The 27,335-nt window shown below is 29.8% G+C and overlaps 2 protein-coding genes across 3 annotated transcripts; both read right to left on the bottom strand.

Moving 5' to 3' along the window:
- Window positions 1-941: 941 nt before the first annotated feature.
- Window positions 942-27,335, bottom strand: LOC107450272 (uncharacterized). 2 transcript variants are annotated; one of them, XM_087160486.1, is made up of 5 exons: window positions 27,317-27,335; window positions 4,636-4,688; window positions 4,479-4,513; window positions 3,463-3,669; window positions 942-2,612 (listed from the first exon to the last, which is right to left on the bottom strand). In XM_087160486.1, the coding sequence occupies exons 2-5, from the start codon at window positions 4,658-4,660 to the stop codon at window positions 2,373-2,375; spliced, it is 507 nt and encodes a 168-aa protein (XP_087016612.1). In that variant the 5' UTR covers window positions 4,661-4,688; window positions 27,317-27,335; the 3' UTR covers window positions 942-2,372. The 2 variants fall into 2 exon arrangements, with proteins under 2 accessions (XP_087016612.1, XP_071036182.2); XM_071180081.2 differs by lacking the exon at window positions 27,317-27,335 and adding an exon at window positions 11,039-11,196.
- Window positions 12,570-17,704, bottom strand: LOC147816345 (uncharacterized). Its single transcript, XM_087150525.1, has 4 exons — window positions 17,450-17,704; window positions 16,214-16,618; window positions 14,478-15,982; window positions 12,570-13,962 (listed from the first exon to the last, which is right to left on the bottom strand). The coding sequence occupies exons 1-4, from the start codon at window positions 17,702-17,704 to the stop codon at window positions 12,570-12,572; spliced, it is 3,558 nt and encodes a 1,185-aa protein (XP_087006651.1).

Below are 27,335 nucleotides of genomic sequence, written 5' to 3'. Positions count from 1 at the left end.
TAATACTGATATATAATGATAAAAATAAATGAGAGAGCTTTTAAAAACTAATAATATAACCAAACACTCTTACGATTTTCAAATATGTATGAGTGAAAAATTTGTTAAATACGCATATTTTAAAAAACTGTTATTGAAAAGAAAAATATATCTGACTGCTTACATTTTAAAATTAAAGTTTATAATAAAAAATAGCAATAATGTTTTAATTTCTTCTTTTTAGCAGAGTGGAATATTTTAACTATATATGATTTCCTAATTTATATGTTTTTTCTATATATGACAAATACATAATAAAATCATAATTTATGAACATTCAAGAAGCATATAATGAATGATAGCTACGTTTTTAATGTAATGAATATTATTTTCATTAATATTTGATGAAAACAAAAACATTTTCAAGAGTCTAGAGCATTTTCAAATCTTAATTAGAGCTGGAAAAGCAATCATTTTAGACTTTTAAGCGAAATGCAATTAAGCGAAAGGCATTTGCTCTAAGAAAAATTTTAAGTAAAATTTAAAATCAACTGCGCAATAATTATTTATAAAATCAAATATAGCAGTTTAAGCTTCTGTAATCGCATTAAGTTACAAAAAACACATTTTATTTTAAGTGATAAATTAATAATAAGTAAATAAGTTTTAAATTAATAAGTTTTTATTTTAATTAATCTAAGGAAATTGTTACATTTATCCCCACAAGACCCTAATTTATTGGTAAACATTTGGTATTATTTTATCCCTTAAACATAATTAAACATTTTTTCCAGCATTAAATACAACATTACACTTCATTGTAACTTGTGCAAAAATGGATATGTATTAAAATGAAAAGAGGAACAGTTGCACAAAAATGACTCATTTCAATACGCACTACAGATTTAGACGTGATTCAAATGTTCTGTAAAATGTTTTGTAGAATAATAACTTCAAATATATTTATTAAAAAATAAGCAATTTTATTGAATAGTCATTTAATTTTTAATTAAAACAAACCAATTCAAATCACACGGGCAATGAATACTTTCTCCAATAAATACAAACTTTCATGAATTATTCAGTTTTGGTATACTGTAACAATTAAAGTTTATAATACTTTTTATATCACATTAATTATAATTTTATAATAAATGATTAAAATAATAAAAGTTTTTAGAGCACGTAGACAGAAATGATACTTTCATAAAAGTTGCCTGAACATATAACTTCAATTATGTTTTTTTAGCACCCACACAGCACAAAATGTCACGCTGGTTTTATTATCCAAGAACATTAAAATCTCTATGTGCTCTGAAAATGATTATTATTAACAGCATACTGTGCAAAAACATATTGTGATAAGATGAAACTTTGATCTTTGTAGCAAATAAAATCTTTTTGAAGCATATTTGAAGACGAGGGACAAATAATTTCTGTAATGAATTGCATTTAAGCCTTATTTATTATTAAATTGATTTTGTAAAACAAAATTAAATATTTTTATAGAATGTTGTTAAATTTCTTATTTTATATCTTAAAAATAAGTAGGAGCAGTAGTCATTATTTCAGAATAATTGAAACAGTTTTGCAATTATTTTGATTTGTTTCAGAATTATAAATGTTTTACTTATGTTAGCAGAATATTCTATTTTTCAGGGAGTAAGGAAAATACATTTCTATGACTTTTAGAAGTGTTACAAAAGGGAAAATTACTGTAAAAAAGTTATATCAAGTATTTTTTTAAACTTTTAATGAGATTTAGGCAGCTATATTTTGTTGTAGAAAAGATTAATTAAATTGTGAATTAACTGAATGTCCCTTGTAAAATAACATTTTAATAAAACAATTATATCACAAAACAGATTAATGGAACTATAAATAAATTGAAGGATATAAACATTATTAAAATGAATTGGTCATATTGCTTGCTGGTCTGAAAAATTTGTTACATTGGATATTATGAATTACAAAATTTTAACCAATCTAAAAACTACAATATTATTCTAATTAGAAAATGAAGGTGAAAATAACTTGTTTTCTAACCGATATATTTTTTCAATCAATTTAAATGAACGGTTTCAATCAATTTAAATAAAATTCCTAAAATTAATTTTTTCTGCAACGCTTTGCAATATTCTCTTTTGAAAAAGCCTAAAGAGTTGACTCAAGTAGAAAAAATTAAGGCTTACACAGACTAGTAAAACTAGTTGATTATTATTACGTTTTTTAAAACAAATTAATTAAGCAGTTTCAGATAGATTTCCACAAAATGAAATGATTTTGATTTAATGACAAAGATGAAATGATTAAACAAATGCACGTTAAAATACGACAGTTTTCCGTTGGTCAAAATGAATCCGGTGTCTCAAATATCAGAAGCATCAACATTTCTATTCAAAGTCAAATCTTCTTCTTACAGGCTCGTAGTGTTGGACGGGTTTCTCTACTCTTCTAGAAAACACATCGGGTCCCATAAGAGGTGCAGCCCGCTGTATGTCTTGGTCATCTAGGAAGTGGACTTCGGGGTCAGCTGCTTCTACGTGACTGTTTAAGTAATAGAAGTCTTGGGCGTGCATGCAAGGTACGGCATCTTCAGGATAGGTGCAAGTGAATGTCAATTGGTTAAATACCTGGAAAAAAATTTAAAAATATTGTTTAAAGAGTTACGCTTCAAGGATGATGATTAAAAAACGCAATGCAGGGATAATTAAATTAGAATTTTTTTAAAAAAACTATTACAGTGATGTAAATGAAGGTAAACATTAGCAGATTTGCACATGATTCTTATATAGAAGTCATTTGAATGGGTTTGGAAAATATAGTTATAAGCATCCAAAAACGTAATTTCACATTAAAAAATTATTATTGTAATATAGTTATTCGCATAGAAAAACCTGCATCAAAATATAATTTTTTATTACACCTCTGGCAAAAAGAATCATACTTTAGTATTATTAGTATTATTTCTAGTTAAATATTTTGCTAGTTGCCGTAACTTCCACAAAAAACACCTTCATTTATTATATAATATATTATAAACCTAATAATTAAGATTACATGTTATATATTTAATAATTTGTTTAAAGAATAATTAAAGGCGAAAAACATATAATTAAACCAAAGTCGAACTCAGACTAATGATACCAGGAAGTAGTAGTAGTATTTGAAGTCTACTCGTGGCATTCAAGCTGAAATTTTGTATAAGAATAGATTTTAAGTATAAAAATTTTCGCTTTTAAAAGTAGTTATTAAATTATAAATTCACTATAACTTCGATTTTTCGATTTAAAAACTTTACTACTTAAAATTTAAGAGTTATTTAGCATAATATATGTAATGATAATTTGAAATTTCAAATATGTTTTATTTCTTTCGCTTTAAACAATTAACTCTAATGTCCTAATGTGTCCGTATTAATAAAAATGTCATTTTAAATGAATGCAACTAATTTAAATACCATAACATTCCTATCATGCTTACCGTTTGGTTCCCACATAGAAAACTGTATTGATGTTGCTGATGCGATCCATCAGAATTGTCTGTTGAATAGCATATGTGAAAGATTTGGCAGTTATTATCTACATCAGCATAGTAGCCATTGTTAAAACATTTGAAGGTCGATCTTATTGGCCCCACTAATAGTTCAGCACCTTCAGGTAATAAATAGCTTTCTTTCAATGGTTTTTGCTAAAAAGTAAAGCTTACGTCAGAATGAGATTTCTTGACATGAGAGTATGAGTTTTTGTATTACAATTCAAAGATTGGTAAGACGCTTTTTATGCATTATTTTTTTTATCTAAATATGAGGTGTCTTATAAAGTATAAATGTCGAAATTTATTAACACTATATATATATATATATATATATATATATATATATATATATATATATATATATATATATATATATATATATATATATATATATATATATATATATATATATATATATATATATATATATATATATATATATATATATATATATATATATATATATATATATATATAAATGAATATATATATAATATATAAAGGAAAAGTAAATAATTAAAATAAAGCCGTTCTTTTCTTTTTTAAAGAAATATTTTCCTTGTAATTCAAATGACACTCTAAAAATTAGAACATTTACTTTTTTGATGGTAAATTGTTTTTTGATAGGAAATTACTCAAAAAATTGAAAAATAAGTGTAAAGGAAAAAGGAAAACATTTCCTTTAAAAATTAGCTTAATAATATTGATGAAATAATTAAAAAATAGTAAAATTAAGAGCATAAAATGATTAAAAAGAGATAGTAGATATTCCAAGTTAATTAAAAACATTTTTACTACTGTTCTCATCTTAATATTAAGCCAAAAAAAACTTGATTTTTTCAGAAAACCTTTTTAATTAAAATTGTTCTAAACATGTAATGTTGCAGTTAATTTTAAAGTTTCATAAATTATTTTCTTTCACTTTTCACTGATTTTATAATAAAAATGATGAAATAACTTACAATAGCAGTGGACTTTGATAACACAGTTCCAAATGCTAAAATAAAAATTAGAAAATATTAAATATAAAATGTATGCATAAAAGTCCCAGAATAGTAAAAAACAAAATAAAAGTTGTAGTAATTAGTTTCATTCAGCATTTTTTTATTTTATACTTACAAATAAATAAAATTAAGAGCATCATGTTCAAATTTTCCAATGTGAATACAAACCTAAAATAAAAAAATAAAAAATACTTGTTGAGCAAATATATACTAAATAAAGTTTTGATTGTCAAGAACCATTGTTTCAGCTTTAAGATATTATGCATATGGTATGTATATACTATATGCGGCTCAAATAAAGGAATGAATTATTTCAATTTAAACTGCTTTTTCCAATAAAAGTTTATTTATAATAAAATGTCATGTAAAATTTGATCAATTTATTTTTTAAGTATAAGTAAGAAAAAGATCTAAATCCAATTCTAATAGCATACAGAAAAATATCATTTTTACATCTTTTTGTAACTCATGGGCCTTATAATTAATGTTAGGTTAGTTTCTTTTTATTTTCATTAAGAATACGTTTTGAAATTAAAAAAAAAACATGTATGCATATGCATAATTTAAGAGAATAGTATTGAGTTAGTTTGATTAATAATAAATAGATTAGTTTTTTTTTCGTGGATCTATATTAAAATATAAGTTTTAACCCATCGTATTCTACGAAATAAGGTGGAAATTACTATTGAATGACATATTACGTTTTTTACGATAAATTTATGTATAATTTAGCATTGTTTCACCTTGAAACTCTTAAAAGCTAGAATTTAATTTCTACTATATAATTATATTTTATTTTCATAAAATGCTAACTGATAATGAATTCCCATTATTAATTCCTAATAATGCAGTTTCAATAATTTAATCGTAACATATAGATCATAATATTCACTTTTTTAAAACATGTTATTTATTATTAATTATAACATGTAAAAATAACCATGGTGGTTATTTATTGCAAATTCTTGATGACATTTTTCAAAGACGTGCACAATCGGTCTTCGTAGAAATATAACTATCATTTCTAATAATAATTACTAATTGATCCCATCATTAATTCGTAATACTCTATTTCGATAATTTAAAAGAAACATATAGGTCATAATAATCATATTTTTGAAAACGTGTTATTAATTATTATTATTTCAATAGTTGTTATTTATTGCAAGCTTCTGAAGAAACATGTTAATATATTTTTATAATTTTCAGCAAGGACGTGCACGGTTTGTCTTTGAAAAAACATAATTTTCCAAGCACGTATATGAATACCGAAGATTTAATTTTTTAACGTGTGTTAAGTATGTTACAATTCTGGTAAAACTCTCATATAATTTTTATAGTTTTTAATACTCTTAGATCTTTGCTTCCCAGTCAGCTGATTTAGGCTCTAATCCTAGTAATGGCTCTACATGCCAGTCAATGCGGGTTAGTTCAATGAAAAAAAGTCCCTAATTAAGGCTAGTTTATCCCAATGTTTGATCCAGGAGTTCCTTTGTCTTCTGGGCTATGCTCAAAATTACAAGGTCATGGAGTTAAACATTGATAATCATAAACTCAGAAATACTTTGGCTATTGTTCAATGAAAATTATAAAATGAAAATATTCCATGACCGAAAAAAATAATTTATTGCTTTAATAAAATTTTTAATTAAATACATTTATTGTTTATTCGAAAGTAAAGCTGTACTATTATTGTTGAATTAAAGCAGTTGTTGGGTGTAAGGAATTTAAATGAATCCACTCTTAATCATTGCACTTTTTAAAATGTAGCTGCTTATTATTTTGGCTACATCCTTAACCTCACTGCTGGCACAAAAAATTTAAACAAGGTATTTTTTTTTTAAAAAAAAAGCTTTTCTCTGAAGGCATTTCATCACACTACAAACTTTTATTTATGTTTCGTGAGGATATACCACACCTAAACAAGAACTAACTTTCGTAAAATATAACGCAGATTAATTTTTAAAGCTAAGAATTCCTGAGACCGTACAAAAGATAAATTTATAATACTAAAAGGGCTCTTCAGCTTAAATATGCCATATATTTCCACCAACGTTGACCACATTTTCATCGAAATATTTCACATGAATTATGAGCAATTTCACTTAAGAAATGTCAAGTTTATCCAGACTAATTCCTCTCTTTGCTATTCACGAGTCAAGTCATCCATTTTCTTCGCATCTTAACTTTAATCATCCATCACAATTATTTTGCAGCGGAGAGTTTTAAATTCCGTTCTAGACTACAAAGTTCTATTGTGTTTCTAACTAAAGATGTAGGAAATCATTAGAAACTGCGTCTGGCCAAATTGCTTTCATACCACCATGGTTCGTTCGAGGCGAGATAGTTTTATTCATATTTGAATATTAATTTTCGAAGTATTAAATGAAAAGATATTGTATGACTCACAGAAAATTCTTTGATGAATCTTCGCAATTTGGGCGTTCATTATTTTGGAGATGATTCAAGCCCGTGAATAATTAAATTACTGCCTTTTATTGAATTAAAAATGAGGTCTTTGATAATGAATTATCCCAGAAAGTGAAACTAGTAGAGTAATTATTCACCGCTCATTTGAATGATGTTTAAATATAAGGCAAAGGAGAATGAATATTTGAGAGAAAAATAATTCTTTAATAATACGTTTGTAACATTTAAATTCTGTTAATAATTTTGAAAGCCCTATATTCTTAATATTGTGATTTATGAGAGACATTTATTTTTGGGCAAATTTTCATATAAAAGAATGTTTTGTCTTGTCCGATCTTAGTATAAATGTTTAGACTCCTTATCAAAGTGAATTAACCCTTTCCACTCGTCAATCACCACCGTCGCCTGAAAATTACCCACCACTCTAAATGAGAAATTTTTTTCACCTTAATACTTAGTTACCACTTCATTCAGTGGTCTCCGGATAAGGTAAATTTGTAAAAAAATTTCAAAATGTTAGCGGTTGCGTTCATTTTTTTAGCTGTTGAAAGGACTTTGAGTGCAGAGGGTTAAAAAAGCGTCAACACATCGGGGTTCGAAAAATTATATTTAAATAACAAAACAATAAAAATGTTACCGAAATCTAACCAATAAGTATTGATGACAGCAGCTTAAAAAATGAAAAAAAAAATGCTTGATTCCTGTATAAAACAGAGAAACACTGTAAAACTATTGCTAGAAAAATCTTTTAATTTCATAAGGAAATCAAACTAGCTCTTGTGTTTTTTTTTCTTATTCCGTGTCTATCGTCAACAATTTGACAGATTTCGATAGCGTTTTTGTGTCTTTAAAGCTTGAATATTATATTAATTAGAGACTCCTAAACTCTGTAAAAAATTCTGGATCATTAGTAAAATCCATTTTTGTCGTAGAATATTACACAGTAATTTTTACAGTAATATTTATTTAAGCAGGGTGATTCAGTAATTTGACGGTAATTATTACAGTAAGAATACGGTATATCAGATTTTTTGTTCCGTTGCAAGTTTAGGTAAGAGTGGATTTTCCGGGGAAAAGTACCTTAACCCTGAGTGGTGGTACTTTTTATCGACGGTACTTTTTATCGTAATTTGATGCGTACTTTTTTTACAGTGTGCATTATCATTCAGATGCAGAAAAATCACAAAACTAAAAAAAAATAATAATAATAATAATTGAGAACGAAAGATTTATAAATGAATAAAAATGAGAAAAGGCGAATAGTTAATTTAATGCTTTACATGGATTTCTTAATGCCTATTTCTCTCAATAAAATAGCTACATTACATCGAGTTGTCTTCGATTATTAAATTGCAGTTCGCGCGGACAAGATCGAGTTCAATCCTAAGAGGGTTTTTTTATGAGCTTGTCAGAGTCGTTATTCGGACAAATCTGTGATATTTCGACCATCTGATTTCACTTACAACCAATCAAATTTCACGTTAATAATACGGTGGCATGTTGAGTCAGGACGATGAGTTGAAATTCCCGAATACCTCCTGGGGGTAGAGCAGACACCTTAATTCTTGATCTCAAGTTAGAAACAACTGAGGCATTAAGGGTTTTCCCAATTAAAAAAAAAAGAAATTACAGAAAATTGAAAAAAAATTAATAAAATTATAATTGCGCAAAAAAACATCTGTAAGATAACGTCAATTGAAGTGTAAATTTACAGTAAATGTAGTGCAAAACAAACAATTTTTGAATTTTTTTATTTTTTAAGCCTAAGGGAAGTAAGCAGATTGTTGTCAAACAAAAAAAAAACGAAATAAATAAAAATAAAAAATAAAAAAAAAATAAAAAATAAAAAACATGAATAAAAAAAACATAAATAAAAAAGTAAAAAATAAATAAAAAATAAAAGATAAAAATTTTTTAAAAAAAAACATAAATAAAAAATAAAAAATAAAAAAAATAAAAAATAAATAAAAAGTAAAAAAATAAAAAAATTGAAAAACATAATTAAAAAAATAAAAAATAAATAAAAAATGAAAGATAAAAAAAAAGCGCGTTTATTTTGGTAGCGATTATTACTATTTTTCTTTAATACGTGTTTTGAGAGAAAGAGAGAGACATATAGATTGTAGAGTAACTCCGAATGTAGTTAAAAATAAGCCATAGCTGAAAAAATTCAGTGTGTTTATTGAAGAGCTAAGGAAATTAATCGTTTATTATTTTTTTCGAAATATATCTTGCTGTACAATGTTGCTATCGGCGTTGCATTTATTAAAATGTGTACTTTTTTTTTATTAAGTGAACAAATAAAAGTGCCAAATGCATTTGTTTTATTTCCACTGCAGTTGATCATTGACCTAAACATATAGTAACACAATGTTAAAACAATATTTCAAATGTTATTATTGGATTGAAACACATTTAAACAATCTAATATCTGTTAAAATAAATATGATATTAGTTTTTCTTAAAATATCGATGGTCATCTGCCACGAAAATGAATTTGAGGATAAGACGTTTGCTTTCTAAACCACATAGTTTTATGGCTAGCTCCTAACTCTAACACTTCTGAGTCATGCATCCAAACAAATTTACCTTTGTGGACATGAAACTAATAGTTAACTAGTATTCAAAGAAAAGCCAATCATAAAATCTTCACTTGGTTATCTTGATGACAGTGAGTTTATAATACAGATATTTTGTATCAACTGTGTATTTAAAGCGTAACTGGAAAAATATATGAATCTCGTGGAGACTCGAATCTGAATCGAATATATATGAGCGTTGTGGGCATCAAAAACGCTGTAATAGCCGTGAATCGAACTTAAGTCACACGTATCTATATCGGGTTCATTGCCATAAGAGTTATCGCTGAAGTGCTTAATTTATATGTTATACCTTTTAACCCTTTGACGCAGAACTTTTATCAAACATATTTTTCATTATTTAAAATATTTTCGATTAATTTAGATCAAAATAACTAAATAGTATACACTTTATTAATTGACTGAAAGTATTAACTGAAAGTAAACACTGGTATCTTTTTCTGAGTTGAAAGTAAAACCTTTCAAACATGGCTCACCATTAAACTTAATTTTTTAAATTTGTTCTTATTTGCAGTTATTTAGATCAAAGAAACAGTTATTCATCATTAAAACTTCATTAATTTACAAAATAAATTAATCATAACATTTTTAAATATAAATAATAAAAAAAATCACAGTTCTTGTTTTTTGGATTTTATATTGTTGTACAAATATAATTCCGATAATGTAACAGCTTATTTTTAGCAGCTATTAGGCTGTTTTTTAATAATTAAAAAATATCAAAATATTCTTCTGTTTGCATTTAGCTCGTCATAAAAATATATAAATCCGCTTATGTTAAAGTGCAACATGAGACCGATAAGATGCTAGGTAATTATAATTTCTTTTACCGTAATATGACATTTTAGAAATATTATATTTTGAATCAAAATTTTATTTAGAAAATTAAATCTATCTCATCCTTATTTGTTTTATTTTAAAAACATTAAATAATATAAATAATAATACGTTTACTAAATTTAAAAAAAAATGAATGTAATAATAATTAATAGTAATAAAATGCACGATTTTAATAAAAATATATGCAGAATTTATCATATTTTTAAAAAAGATCTAAGCATTAAAAATTTAACGTGATGCTTCAGGCAGTGGTTAAATAATTTTACAGTAAAAAATTCCAAAATAAAAATTGCAATGCTTAAAAACAATATGAGAAACATAATAAAGTAGTGTTAAACAAATAATTGTCCTAGAGTGATTATTAAATTGTGGTATTAGTTTGGAATTCTGACAAGCGTCGAGCAAAAAGTTCACATAAAGCATGTTTAACATTATTATGAAAAGCACCGTATAGTCAAATAATTAGTTTCTTACAACGATTCAGACTGCGACAGGTGGATATTAGTATTCGGCTCTTGTATAAGCATCGACATTAATTAGCTTAAGCAGAATATCGTTAAACATCGAAAATAGTCTGTTGACAATAATTCAAGAATCAGTGAACGATAAGAAATGAAAAAGAGATGATGAAAAATGTGTGAAACTTACGTGTTGGGACCAGGTAAGAAGTTTTAAGTCAGTTTGACCCTGACCCTGTGCATCGGATGGTTATATATAACAATCCGGAGGACGAAAAAACAAATAGTCGCGTGTCGATCCTGCTCATCAACCAATCAGGTGAGAATTGTCGCTCTCGTGAAGTGAGTGACTTCTCAGCGCGAGACCTTCACTTTTGCAAGGTGACCCTGCGATTATTATTGACCTCAGTTTCGCTTGGGCGGGGTATAACCATGTGTTCTTTTTGTAGTTGGTATTTAATTTGGGAATTTTATATTTATATAATTATTGTTTACGGTGAGTATATTACGTTAGGCGAGATAGGAACACAGTAATAAAAACGATATTTAAGGTTATTTATAAAATACAAAGGTGCAATTTTATTTATTAGAGTTAGAATAATAAGAGAAGCAGTAAATAAGTCACTTGGGTTGCAAACTGTTGTTGAAGCGAAAAGGGGTTTATAAATGCACTGAGAAAATCAAACTAATTGCGTACTTAAGGGTCGTATAAAAATTAAAGAGTTCATACATTGCGTATCATTATACACACAGAAAATTTTCTTCTAATCATGTAATTTATTATTAAAAAAACATTTTAGTTTCGCAAGAAAATCATAAACGACTATAGATTTTACTGCCACACTGAGAAAAAACGTATGGTCAAAACTACCAGAATATAGTGAAATTTACCGCTTTTCTGCTTTACCGTAAATTGACCGTATTTATCGTGTTTCTTATGGAAACACCAAAAATCTCAGTAATTTTTACAGAAGCAACTTTGCTAATGATTTTGGTGAAACTAACAATAAAAAACGTTTTATAATGTGTGATAAAAATTTAGTAATTGTGGTGAAACTCGGAGATTTTTATCATGATACCTTAGAGCGTGGCATAATAGCCATTTATTCTGTCAAATTTACTTTTCTGTTTTTTTTAAATTTTTTTTTTTACTAAATTTACTGTAATAAGAACTAGAAGATTGAAAATCAGAAATTTCGGTAAACTTGATCGGTAAACCATTACCTCATTAGGTGTTGCGTTATCAGAGTCAGGTGTATCCTTCATATTTTTAGTCCATAAACAATAAGCCGCTCTTGGATTCTGCCATAACACTTGTCTCCATCTTGTTAAAAAGCTGGTGGTATATTTATACACCAAGTGTTCGATACCAATTGATTGATTTCTATGCTGGTTCGTTTGTTAACAAATGATTAAAATAGAATGGACTGTATTAAAGATTTTTATTATGATTGGTGCTACGAGCACGCTCATGCTATAAGATCAACAACTAATTTTCAACTGATTAGGGTTACAACAAACGGTGGCGAGGATGCTGAGACAAAGATGCCAAGTTGGCGCTATATTTCTGAGGTATTGAACATCCACCCGCCGTTGAATTATATTCAATAAACATACAAATTAGCATAACAATGGTACATAAACATATTCCAATATAAAATTTACAAAGATTGAATAAATGCTGTAGGTACACATAATGAGAAAATTAACACACATCTTTTTTAATTGTCCAATGGCAAAATACACAATTTACTAATGCTACGTTTAACAATTCCCTTGCTCGTTTTAATCTCCGCTACTCTAACCTTTCCATCCGTTCCAGGAAATAGTTTTAAAATTCGTCCCAAGACCCACTGATTTACAGGAAGATTATCCTCCTTTATTAAAACCATCGCATTTAAAATTATGTTTGTTTTCTCTACCTTCCATTTTGTTCTTTGTTGCAAATTGTTCAAATAGTCGCGAGACCACTTAGTCCAAATGTATTGAACAATTTTTGTCAACCTTTGCCATCGAGAAAGTCGGGTTTCCGATTTATCCAACAAACTTGGTTCAGCTATGGCAGTTATAGATCTTCCAACCAAAAAATGCCCTGGTGTCAGAACATCCAGGTCATCAATATCATCTGACAAAGGTGTTAATGGCCGAGAATTTAGGATTCCTTCGACTTGTGCTGTTATTGTAAGGAATTCCTCAAATGTTAATTTTAGATTTCCTGTAGCTCGTTTTAAGTAAAACTTAAAGGATTTGACCCCTGCCTCCCAGAGGCCCCCGAAGTTTGGAGCTCTGGGAGGAATACAATTCCAAACTATCCCTTCAGATGCCAAATAGGATGCTAGTTTATCGTCAGGAAATCTAGTTAAATTCTGCAATCGCTGCAATTCCCTACTAGCCCCAACAAAGTTTTTTGCATTATCAGATGATATCGTAGCACATTTGCCACACCTAGCTACAAAACGCTTTAAAGTAGCAAGAAAAGCATCGGTTGTTAAATCGGAAACAACTTCTAAGTGAATCGCCTTCGAGGCTAAACACACAAATATTGCAACATAAATCCGTTGGAAATTCCCCTTTCTCTGGTGTTTATATTTAATTTGGAAAGGGCCGCAATAATCAACACCAGAATGCAAAAAAGGATAATTAGGGTTTACTCTTTCTCGAGGCAAGGTTCCCATAAGTTGATTTGAAACAAGGCATTTATGTACAATTTTCCTAGCTATCGATCGACCACGAAGTGGCCAAAACCTTTCTCTAGTGCAATATAACAACGCTTGAGGTCCTAAATGGAGATTTTTGATATGCAAATGAGTCATCAACAATTTAGTGAAAGGATGGTCTGCAGGAAGTATAGCTGGATGCTTTTGAGAATAATCCAGAGCAGCATTATGCAAACGACCACCGACTCGGACAATTTGATGACCATCAAGGAAAGGATTTAAAGAGTTAAGTTTACTCTTACCTGAAAAAGCCTTGCCCTTGGAAATGGCCTCTATTTCCTCCTTAAAAGCAGATGCTTGTACATTTCTAACTAAAAAGGATTCCGTGTCCTTTAGTTCATTAGAGGATAACTTACCAAATCTTTTGCTACTTGGATTTCTACAGTTGAATATGAATCTGAAAGCATAACTTAAAACATTCAAAATTTTAGTATAATTATTGCTACGATTTAAAATATTGTCAATTAAGTCCAGTTTATAAGAAGTTAAAAGTATTTTGGCAGGGGGTTTGAGTTCCTGTAAAAATTCACTGTCCGAAGAGAGTTTTTCAAATTCTATTGGAACAATATTCAGTTCTTCTTTCAAAAAATCTGGTCCGAACCACCACAGTTCATGGGAAGCAATTTCCGAAGCATTCAGACCACGAGAGAGGACATCTGCAGGATTTTTATCAGATACAACGTGATTCCAATGACAGTTCTTAGTGAGTTTTTGTATTACTTTAACTCGATTGTTGATAAAAGTCTTGAGTTGATCAGGTGACCGTTGAAGCCATGCCAACACAATTGTAGAATCTGTCCACAACATTATTTGTTGAATGGGCAAGGTTAGAGACTTCAGAACCTTGTTCAAAAGCTGTGCCAATAAAACACTGGCACACAATTCTAAGCGAGGGATCGTGATAGGCTTTACTGGTGAAACGCGGGACTTGCTGCACAAAAGTCTCGTATATGATGTTTCTCCCGAAATTGATTGCATGTACAGAACTGCTCCATACGCAACGGCTGATGCAAGCCGTGAATCAGGATTCCCCTCTTCTCCCCCACGTGACGAGGAATTTGCATGTTTTCAATGGCAGGCAGAGTAGAAACAAAACACTGCCAGTCCTTAGCCATTGAATCTGGAAGCGGTTCATCCCATTCCAATCTGAGTATCCAGAGTTTCTGGAGAAACAATTTAGCCTTGGTTAGTATGGGACCAAGGAATCCAAGTGGGTCGAACAAGCGTGAGATGGTGGATAAGACCTTTCGTTTGGTGTATGAGTCATGCATATTTACATCAACCTTGAAAGTAAAATAATCTAAATTTGGGTTCCAGATAACCCCAAGGGATTTAATGGTATTAGGTGGCTCACAAGAGAAATCATAGGCTTGGTCTTCTAATGGTATGGAATTAGGAAATTTTGGAGTATTAGTGCACCACTTGTGTAAGCTCATACCCGCCTTTTTAAACAGGTCTACTAACTGTTCTTGTAGTAATTGAAATTCTTGAAAGTCTGAACTACCTGACAAAATGTCATCCATATAAGTGTCTCTAATTATTACAGCAGCGGCTAAGGGAAAGCTATTCCCCTCATCAATGGCTAGTTGTTTAATAGTTCTGGTTGCTAAGTAGGGTGCACAAGAAGTTCCGTATGTAACAGTGTTAAGTTTGAAGGTTTGCACTGGGTCATTCACGCTATTCTTCCATAATATCAACTGTAAATTTCGATGATCAGGGTGAATCAAAATTTGCCTAAACATTTTAGAAATGTCAGTAGTGAACACATATACATGTTGCCTGAATCGCAAAAGTATTGAAAATAAATCTTGTTGTATAGTACCGCCTTTGTACAAAATATCATTTAAAGAAAGACCGGATGTCGTTTTGGAGGAAGCGTTAAATACCACCCTCAACTTAGTGGTTTTACTATCTGGGCGAAGTACACCATGATGAGGTAAAAAATACGAAGTTGTTTCATCAAGAGGTTCTACAACTAATTGCATATGCTGCAAGTCAGCATATTCCATTAAGAATGATTTGTAAAGTGATTGCAACTCCTCATCTTTTGAGAGTTTTTTCCATAACTGATTTAAACGCATTTCGGCAACGGCTTTAGAATCACCGAGCGAAGAGGGATCCTCCTTCAAAGGCAACTGTACTATGTAACGCCCTTCATGATTTCGATAATGAGTATTTTTATATTGAGTTCCGCATAACTCAAATTCGACACTATGTTCAACAGAGGGCTCCTCAACAGTTTCTATATTCCAAAATGCTTGTAGCTGTTTATCAAGGCTTTCCGAATTTATATCTGAACTAAGCGTTAATCCACAATATGCTCTATTTGTACTATTATCGGAGCTCCCTACGACTATGTAACCAAAAACAGTTTCTTGAAACAACCAATTACTACATGGCGATCGAAGCTGATTTGGCTTTAAAATTTCAAAAAAGAGCTCGCAACCTATAATTAATTCTACTTCTTTTTGTGTGTTAAACTCTGGATCAGCCAAATTAATGTCCGATGGAATCTTTATATTAGATACTTCAACCGGATTAATTATCGTCAAATTTGTAATCGAAGGAACAATTAAAAATTCTAAAGATGTTGAAAAACTTCCACTATTGTTTTTAATTGCAGTGGTTACCTTTTGTTTGATATTTACCGAAATTTCGCTCAATCCAGAAACAGAAGCATTTATTTTTTCCTTTTTCAACATTAAGTTATTAGCTAATTTTTGTTTACAGAAAGAAAGATGAGAAGCGGAATCCAAAATCGCTCTGCATGGATAATAGTCTCCCAATTCATTTCTAATATAAACAACTGCAGTAGGCAAGAGAATATTTTGTTTCTTTTTTGATACTAAATAATTAGAAAAAGTGTTAGAATGTTCTTGTGGGAATGAATCATGCACTTGCGAGACAGTTGTTTGATCGGCGCCTGGCATCGTAGAAACTGAGGAGGTAGGAGGCGGGGAAGAAATCTCATAAATATGCAGTAAAGTGTTATGGCGTTTTTTACAAACGAAGCAAGAATTATTCGATTTACAGTCTTTAACTTTGTGATTATTCTTTAAGCAATTAATACACAAATTTAATCGTTTTATTTCATTAAATCTATCCGAAACCTTCATATTTTGAAAAGTATTGCACTTATAAATCATGTGTGGTAATTTACAGATTACACAAGAGTTAGTATTATTATTCGAATTCAGGAAAGATTTACTCTTATTAACAGCTTGCTTATGTTTATAAATTGAAGAAGAAGCTGTTCGACTAATACTATCAAGAATTTGGCTTCTTTTTTCTAAAAATTCTAAAAAGTTATCCAGTTCTGGTATTTCATTTGATGCGATCGTTTGTTCATATTGTTTTTTAGTTTCTCGATCTACCTTTTTCAAAATGATGTTAAGCAAAAGTATGTCAGATAAATTATTACGATCAAAATTTAGAAGCTTCAAAGCTCTGATATTTTTCTTTAAAATATCTACCATGTTTCTAATATCTCCAGCTGATTCATTTGTAAGTTTTTCAATTTCCAAAATTTGATTTATGTAAGTCTCAGTCAGGAGACGTTTATTCTCAAATCTATTTTCTAATGCTTTTAAAAGTGATTCAAAAGAATCGTCAACAGTTTCGAGACGTTTAGCGTCGCCCAGCAATGACGCTTTCAAATAATGCAGTTTTTGAGAGTCATTTAAATCATTGTTTTTAGTTATAATGTTATCAAATTGCGATTTAAAATTGGGCCATTCGTCAAATTTACCATGAAATACCGGTAGTGGTATCTCGGGTAGTTTAATTTCTAGTTTTGTTTTCGAATCAGCCTGAGATATTTCATTTTCACAATTATTTATTGAAGGTTTAATTATCAAAGAGTTAAGAATATCTTTAATTCTTACCTCCAGAGCTTCGAGTCTGTCTACTGTTCCCTCCAAGTCCGTTTCTACTTCAGTTACCTCACGGTCAGTTATGTCTTTTAGCCCATAATAATGCTCCTTTAATTCATCAACTTTTTTATACAATTGTTCCACACGCTTCAGCTTGACCTCTAATTCAGTATGGTTATGTTCCTTCGTCTGGTCAATGTACGTTTCTAGCTTTGTTATGGTACCTTTGACGGCACGCTTCGATCTATTTAGTTTTTCTTTTTCCATCTCCGACTTTTACGGATCACTAATGTTCGATACCAATTGATTGATTTCTATGCTGGTTCGTTTGTTAACAAATGATTAAAATAGAATGGACTGTATTAAAGATTTTTATTATGATTGGTGCTACGAGCACGCTCATGCTATAAGATCAACAACTAATTTTCAACTGATTAGGGTTACAACAAACGGTGGCGAGGATGCTGAGACAAAGATGCCAAGTTGGCGCTATATTTCTGAGGTATTGAACACCAAGAAAAACGAATTTTTTAAATTTTATTTTTACAACCGCCGTTGAACAGCCGACCCAATTTTGGGTTTGCGACTACTAATGTTCAACTCTGTAGCAATGTAATTTTGAACCAATCCAGAAGACAAGGATACTTTTGGATCAGTACATCCAGAGGTATGATTTGTTGTGGGGAATTGGAGCACTTTGTGACTCCACTGACTTAACGTGCATCAGTCACCATTTACTACATAGGGAGGCTTCGCCCTTCGAACCCCCGACCTTTTAAACAAGGGCTCTGTGCCCTATCAAATAGGCTATCCCTGCTTAGAAAAAATCATGGTCAAAACTTTTAGAATATGGTAAAATTTACCGTGTTCCTGGCTCTTATGGAAACATCAAAAAGGTATTTAGTTTGCCTTAGTAAAGTTTAAAAAAAATTTGGTTTTTTAATGCATGATGAAATTTAGTGATCGCTTCAATTTAGTTCTTTTTACTAAATGTTTGGTAATAAGAATTATAATTTTTAAAACTAGAATTTCCGTTCGCATCGTTACCATATGAACGAAAAACTTACAAAATGAATGGTTTAAATTCCGTATATTTGGTTTTATTAATCAGAATAATGTTCTTCTTTTTTTATCAGAAATATCTTTACCAGAATTTTTTTCTCGCTTTATACAAAATGATAAAAAAATATATCTTTTACCTAATTTTTTGTAGGGAAAAATTGCAATGATGGAGTTACTTATTAATCATTGAATAAATAGTATATTTTAATATTATTGGTGGATTATAAGATTTCTATCATTTTCTAAAGGATTCATAATTGTATCGAAGTTTTATATGCAAACAGAAAATAAACTTATTATCAAATATACTTTTTTCCTCCAAAAAGTCAATGTTTCCAATATCTAACCAATGCGTTATCAAGATTCAAGGAATGTGTAAGTCATTTTGTTTTACTTTGTCTAACTTATTGAGAAGCTTCAGCTAAACAACATAGCTTATTTTCGACACCTTAAGTTCAACTTTATTAATTTAGCATTTTTAAAATTTACACCAATTATAATATCGGATAAAATCGGGCTTTTTGGGGAGCATTCAAATTTTCAGCATTCAAATTAGAGGGAGTTAAAATCAACGAATATAGCTATTTAAATTCGAGTAATTTATAAATGGCCACGATTGTTGATTGATCCCAGTAATGGTTGGAATCAGGCTTTCTGGGTAACATTCAAATTAACCAGCATTCGTGTTAGACGGAGAGAAATTTCTCGATAACATCAGTTGTAAATTCGCGTAATTTTTCTAAAGGCCATGATTGTGGATTTATTCTAGTAATGGTTGTAGTTAGGCCGGGCTTGTGGGGAGTTCTTAGTTTCAAAGGAAGACAAGATGACAGGAGTTCTTCTTTCAGAAGCTTGTGATAACGTAGATTCTGCGTTTTTTACAATAGCTCTCTAAAGCGGTCATACTATTTCCTTACTACATCGATTAAATCTGATTATAGTGTTTGGCGGATAATTGTTATTGCCGTCAGACTACATGTTTAGTATTTTCTTGGTATACTTCTGTATATAACTCAAACGTGAAAAATTTTAATTAAAAATTTCTCTATGAAAATGAGTTTTTCTGGATATGTGAGGTACAGATTCGGTTAAGTCAATAAGTTAAAGTCAAAGGGTTCGAATTTATTTTTTAATAATTCCAAATGCCCTACTTAGATAAACAGTTCATGGACAGAAGATGTTTATAAAAATGTGGAAATGGAATTTCATTCAATGATATAATGTTATCGACTCTGAGCAAATCAATCTCGTAATAATAAAAATATAGTGGCTGTGTGGCGCAGTTGGTTTGTCGTCGGCCTTCAGAGCCGAAGTTTGCGGGTTCGATCCTGTGAGGGAAGCTTTGCTTCTCCGTCATTAGCCGTATAGTTGTATAGTGTAATATATGAATGTTCATTTAGGCCATTAATGAATGAATTGAACAATTGAATTTCCAGGAAATAATGTACAAATCGTTGAATGTAAATTTAGATTTTATTAAGTATAATTTTGTGAATTAGAAAATGGCCATTTCTTCATTAAAAAAAATAAGAAATCCCTTAAAGGGATGAAATAATAATACTCTCTATTGAGAGATCATAAAGCCAGAACAACATTTCTGACGGTTAGAAAATTGGGACTGGGAGGCCCCCAAAGGGGTCCCAGCCTCACCAATTTAGAAATTAAAAAGTGAATATAATATTCCCAACGGAAAGTATAGTAGTATTTATGGGTAGGAGATCCATAATTTGGCGATTTATCATAATATATCATAGCCAAAAACAAAGCCAACTAGCATATTAACATGGGTTAAAAGAACACCTTGGCGATCACGAGTCGCCAACAAATTTATGTGAATTATTACAACCATGCAACCGAAACATTTAGCCGTTGGAAAATTAGAATAAAAAGTTATAAATAGATTTTTGTTTTCGATTAGAGGCGACAGTGAATTAATATGTCTGCATAATAATGAAATAAAAAGTATCCGTTACATTGATCTGGAAGAGAAGAAATAAATATTTTATGTTCGTTTAAAAAGATTAAGTTTTTGATTTTTTTTCTAAATGTAATTCTATTAATAAAAATAAGCTTAAGTAATGAAGGATATATTAAAAAGATAGGAAATACATATGTAATGCCAAATGTGGCATCACAGATCCCCGGCCCAGACACCGGATTTTCGGGATGCGGAAAATCCTCAGTGATCATGTCGTATGATAATGCGGCATGTAAAAGATCCCTGGAGTGCCTTATTGGCTCTTGGCATTTCCGGCAAAATTAAAATCCTAGTGCACTTGAGCATCCAAATAAAGTCTCGGTGCTGTATCTAGTGTGGCAGAAACTAGACGTCCAAATTAACATGACCAACGGTATCTCACCCACTGTGGTGGTCCTGAAAGAGTGGATACCACCTCTGGAGAGCGCACTAGGTCTGCCGACTCATTATCTATTTTTGTTCCAAAGAGCTAACATAAGCACAATACTAACATAACGTTAACTTGTGAACTTTTTTGCTCCAATATTGCTTGATAGGTCAGCTCTGATAGTATAGGAGCGTTAGGTCTGCTCATCGGCAAGACCGATTGTGCAGCTCATTGGAAATAAAAAAATATTAGAAATATTTTATATTCTGTACAAAACGATATTGAAATCCTTAAAGTTCTGAATTGTTGAATCTGTTTTTATTCCTATTTTTCTTAAAAACTCTTGTAGTGAGGGAAAGAATGTGATATTTTATTCAGTTTCCTAAACCTACAAAAAAAATAATTTCATTTCCATTTTTTAAAAAATAAATAAATAAATAATCTTAGAATTTTTTAATAATAAAATCTTTTCAAGTAGAGAAATACTAAAAACTATAATTGTTAATCTTACCAAAGATTTAGCTAAAATTAGCAAAATCAATTAATTCGTGGAGAATAGACTAAAAAGGATTTAATAATGAAGAAAATAATGAAAAATGACTATAGCATTTTGGCTCAAAATCTCTGTCGTAATTGTATTTTCTTCATCTTAAATCCAGTCTTAATTGGGATAAATTTAAATTCTATAAGCAGATTTTTTGTTCATTTTGTTTCCTTTATTAATTAAATAATGAATTCAGGATTTGTTGTCAAATATTAATTTGACTTCACCGATATGAGTAACTAATAAAGTAACAGAACTTCTTTCTTCTAATAAAAAACGATTTATTCGCTAATACTTATAGGAAAAATGCTTGCATTCATTATTTTGTATTCTTACAAATGCTATGTAACTTTTTTTAAGTCTGGTACATGAATAATTTTTTAGACTCACATGGAGGTTGTGCCCCTTTTATGTAAAGGTGTTTTAGCTGATAAAACTGATTAAGTGCAAAAAAGTCAGTGACTCAAATCTGTGTTGGCAAACGTGAATTTTTATCAGTACTATAAACATTAAAGATGAATGTCCCCAATAAACGTAGGTTGGGTCATGAATAATTTTAAAAACATAAATTTAAAGAGATCACAGACCTCTTTCATCGCTTTACATTTGGAATTTCAATAAAACCATGTGAAGAAGTATCGATATTTTAAAATTAACAGATGCATCGTAAAATCAATGATTTATTTCTTCCGTAAATTTTACTAGTAAAACAAAGATGAATACGTAAGCAGTTTTTTTTCTTTCTATCGAAGTGAATAATGTGTTAAAGACATTTGTTTATTTTTTTATCTAGCAATAGCTAAGCTAAACATTGCGTTAGCGATTCACTTTTGACCGATCATGTTGAGAAGATCTTAAATGTTGTTTATAAACGTTTCCTTTCTTTTATAAATTGTTTTTAAAGTTTTCTGAGTTACATAAGAGAAAAGCACATAATGTATGCATATTTCTTTTACATCGTCCCATAAACTCGGATATTTCTTTATCGGCAACATCATAGTAATTATTTATTTTGTTAGATTGTCTTAAATAGTAGTTTAAATAGAATAAAAATTAGTTATTCTTTAAGTATTTATTTAGAATAATTTTGCATTTTTATAAAAATAAAAAATTAGTTATGAAGTTATTATTTATATTTATTTTTGACTCTTTCTGAAATGGTTGTAGATGTTTTTTACATATACGGTGCTATGGTGCCTCATTCATGTGAATTATTGGGGACGTTGAGGAAAAATCAGAAACCACCACTAGATGGCATCATTAATTGTCAATTGTAACCTTAACCGTCATAAAAGTTTCCTGTAAAAAGACGTCTACATCTTTTGTAGTAGTATTATTATCCATTGTCCAGTATTCATCATGATGATATAATACATTCTTTCTTGTTACTTACCCCTTTGACTAGTTATTTTTCATTTGAGTAGTTTTCCTGTATTTAAAGAAAACGAGATGTATTTAATAATAGTTTAACCAATCTTTAGTGTAATTATAAACCCGATAGAAATAATTGAAGTAGAAAGAAAAAGACGTAGCTTGTATTTTTCGAGTAGAAGGAGCCGTGGCGTCTTAAAGCATGGAGCGTTCACCTCCCAATGAGGTGAACCGAGGTTCAGATCCCAGCAATGACTGGTTGATTCGAATTCCGCACCCGGATCACACCGACCACAGTGCTGACGAAAAATATCCTCAGTGATAGACGGATCATGGGTTAGAGTTCCTTTGCCGTCAGGGTAACCGTATGAGGTTTTGGTGTATTTTTTTCTGTCGCCATGTAACGCCAATGTGGCTTACTTCCATCAAAAAGTCTTTCACGAAGGCAATTTTCTTCCAATACTTGATCCAGGAGTTCCCATGTCTTCTGGATTGGGTTAAAACTTACATGGATACAGAGTTTGGTAAGCATAAATTGAAAATTCGATCTGCTGTTCAAAGACAGTTATAAAATGAAATAAAATAAAATAGCTCATATACATTTTATGATATTCAAATTATTGCTTGAGGGGTGCGTAAGAAAGTAGTACACCACGCAATGGAGCATTTTGGGATAAATTTTCTATCCTATCTCACCACAGAGATGGAAATAATTTTAATACTTATGATTCCTACTATGCTGAAATTTGCCGATCTCATATTTTCGGTGGGTTTTTGATTTAATAAATAGTTGAAATTGAATACTGAAAGAAAACACAAATAATTAAATTCGAAAAGGATAAAACTTCTTTGAAAAAAAAAACGCGCTAAGAAGCAGCAGAAATTTCAGAAAAAAGTATCAATAAAAGAAACGAAGGAAATAAAAATAAAAATATGACCACCGAAGCCGACGTCTTCAGGAGGTACCGGCCTCGGTAGCCATTAAAAAGAAAACCATTTCTAATTGAGGGGGAAGCAAATGCTTAAAATATCTCCCTCAGTACCCCGATGGTTTTGTATAGAGGTCCAGGAAAAGCAAGATACATTCAAAATAATTAACAAATTAAGAAAAGAAACTCAATCAAAATCATCAGAAAAATAAAAACTCACTAAGTCACAGGTCAAGCATCAACTTCAAAAGCAAGTAGAGGAAAAGAAAACACTAAAAACTGAAAAAACAACGCCCTATATTATAATGCGCAGAAGAAGTTTAAAATGAAATGGAAAAGGTCAGGAGAAAGAAATACGTAGACAAATTAATAGAATGCTTAACTGGGGCTGCTCAGTTAAGACTAGAATTGCGCACTGTTAAAAGAAAAAATGACTCCTACTATGCTGAAATTCGCCGATCTCATATTTTCGGTGGGTTTTTGATTTAATAAATAGTTAAAATTGAAATCAGAGTACCGACCCTGGCAATAGTTAGATGGGGAAAATTGGTTAATATATTGTTTGAAACAAATTAAGATGTTAGGATTGGTTGAACGCTTGAAGAATTAGATTATTAATGCACAGCTGTGAATTTGGTTTGGTTAACATTAAAATTTATATGTTGTACAAGATAATATATTTGAACCATATAATAACAAGATAATATAATTGAACAATCAAAGTCGGCCAGTTCTTTTAAAATCATTAATTATATAGTTAATACTTAAAGTGAAGCATTTAAATCAACATCGAAAATTATTATATAATTTTTATTTGAAAAAGGTAAGTGGTTCTTGTTTAATTTCTGACAAACCATGCAAGATTCTGACTAACCCTACTTAATTCATTATTTTTCTTTATCCTTAACAAAAACAGTCACTTATTCACATTTATCGACGTCTTTTAGTATCTTCTTAGAGTACAGTTTGTTATAATACTAAGCTTCAGCATGGAAAACAGCATTAAGTTCTGTTGTTTTACTATTAGCTCCTGTTGCTTAAGAATTCTTTATCTTTTCTATTATTATTGTGGCATTAGTGGAAACATCATCCACTTCAGTTTTGTCATCAAAACATTCATCATTGATCAACAAATAGCTAAATTTTGGCAGGAAGTCATCAGCCAAAGTATACTGTTCTTGATTACCATAGCACGATTATTTACGAAAAGACATATAGGTTTCTAATATGCTGCATTTATTATACTTGAAATTGTTGAAATTACTTAACCGATTGCAATCGATCGATGGTGTAAATTCATACTGGATATGGATAGCAGTACAACCGATGATATTTAGCAAACTTCTGCGCATGCAGCAAGCGAAAAGACAGAGCCAAAAGAAGAGAGACAGAATCAAGGGACTTTTTTGAAGATCTCCACCGATTTTTAATCACAGAAATGTTTCACAACCTGATACATATTTCTGAGAGAGAAAAAAAGTCAAAATATTTTCTAAATCTGGTTGTTCTAACTACCGCTAGTTGCCATTTAGCATCTTTATAAGGATGTCACATTAAAGTCTTCCCCTTTTTTTGGAATTACTGTACATAACAAACCTAATCTGTTGAACGGAAAGAAGAAGCACCAGGCATTCTATTGGCAAGAATTTATTTGCTTTTAATCAGCTCACTTGACACGAACAAGCATAAATATTACCCAAAGTATTTTCATTCATGAAACTAGATATTACTCAAAAAATCATTACTGAAACACAACATTAAAAACGGTAATATTAAAAAACGAATACAATAAATTAAACTTAATGTGCAATATTAAAAAAAAACTAACTCGAAAGATTATGTTGATATTATTTTAAATTTAAAAAAAAAAAATCTTTTAATTATCGGGAGACATTATTTACATCAATGCTTACTATATTTCTTTCAACGCACCTGTGCTACTTCATTACAGTACTTTATTTTACAACTTTATCGTAAATTCTAAAATCCTAATTCTAATGAATTGCCGAAGAGGATGATTCTCCTAAATAAATAGCCGTAATTTGTTCAAGACATTTTTAATAAATGGCTATTAGACTTAAAAATAGATTATAATAAAACAAAACTATGGATTAATTTATTACCCACATTACCTATTAACTTTAAATATATGTATATATTTACCCAGACACAATATGTCTGAAGTCAAGCTTTATGTTTTCAGCAAAAAAGAACCATTAATCATTCGAGGTATCTTTTAACCGTGCTAGTCGGTTGAGTAAGACGAAATACCAATTAATTAAGTTTCTATCCCTTTTAATGTGGCTACTTCAAGGTCAAGCGATTCAAAAGATCATTAGGGTGATATGCGAACCCAACTGTTTTTCTGATTTAATAGCCTAGTAGCTATGGGGCAGGTAAAAGATGTTTAAGCTGCTAACTTCATTAGTGGAATATATTTGATTTCACAAACCAAAGGATGTAGAAATAAATATATGATTGCCAAAAAAAAGATATATTTTAAATAGATACTATAAAACGTCACAAACATTATGATACAGAAATAAGTTTTACCGCTTTTTACCAATTTATTAAGAAAAAAATACTGCTTTTATAAGTAAAGTTCCCTTTTTTCAAATTCTTTTTTTTTTTTGGCATACACAAAAAATATTTTTCAGCTCAAAGCTGAAACCCAAAATTACCATCTGTATTTAGTACTTTCAAAAAGAGAGATAATTTTGTCGTAATGTATTTCTTTTGTAATTGCGCTTAAAGACCTAAAAAAACAAATTTTTAAATCATTTTTATTCAACTCTAGAATTTAAAAAAAAATCAAAAGTTTATAATTTACTAATATCTGCTCACTTGAAATATTATGCTAAATATATACAAACAAAAACAGTGCAAGATTAGAATTATTTCTTTAACCTAAAAATCATAGTGAAACTGAAAGTGTGTGTTTTTTAAAGATAGATAATAAACATTTTGTACTACCATCTGTATTGTAGTCAATACATTATCGCATTTTGCATTATAATACATCCGTATACAAATACTGTAATTAGCAGACGAACTTCTGCAGTTTTCTGCACAGAGGAAAAATTTCTGGGAAGATAAAGACAGTAAAAACTGTATGACAATAAAATTTCTGGTTAAAAAGAAATCATAATTTTGATTAATAAAACCAAAATAAGCAGTATTTAAACAATTCATTTGGTAATTTTTCCTTTCATATGAAGACTATTTACCGAAAATTCCGGTTTTAAAAATTACAATTCTTACTATTTTACATTTAGTAAAAAATACAACACTCAAAAGTAATTTTATTCTAATAAAAGGCTTTTATGGCATGCTTTAAGGTATCGTGATAAAATTACTAAATTGTAATATATTTATCGAATTTAACCACATTTACCCAGTTTTATCAAATATTATAAAATTATATTTTATTGTTATTTTACTAAAATCATACCTAAGTACTTCGGTAAAAATTACCGAGATTTTTGTTGTTACTATAGAGACAGGAACCTGGTAAATTTTACCATCTTCTAGCAGTTTTTGCTATGCTTTTTTAATCAGTATGAAAAAGTAGGTAATTAGTTATCCTCAAGCTATATACTTTTGGCATTAATAATAGTTCTATTCTTACCATTGAAACAATTCCACCA

This window comes from Parasteatoda tepidariorum, chromosome 1, assembly GCF_982258835.1.
Source record: "Parasteatoda tepidariorum strain Cologne lab strain chromosome 1, Ptep-v5.0, whole genome shotgun sequence".
Lineage (NCBI taxonomy): Eukaryota > Metazoa > Arthropoda > Arachnida > Araneae > Theridiidae > Parasteatoda > Parasteatoda tepidariorum.
The sequence above is the reverse complement of the archived record's forward strand: the minus strand, read 5'-3'. Positions and strand labels throughout refer to the sequence as shown.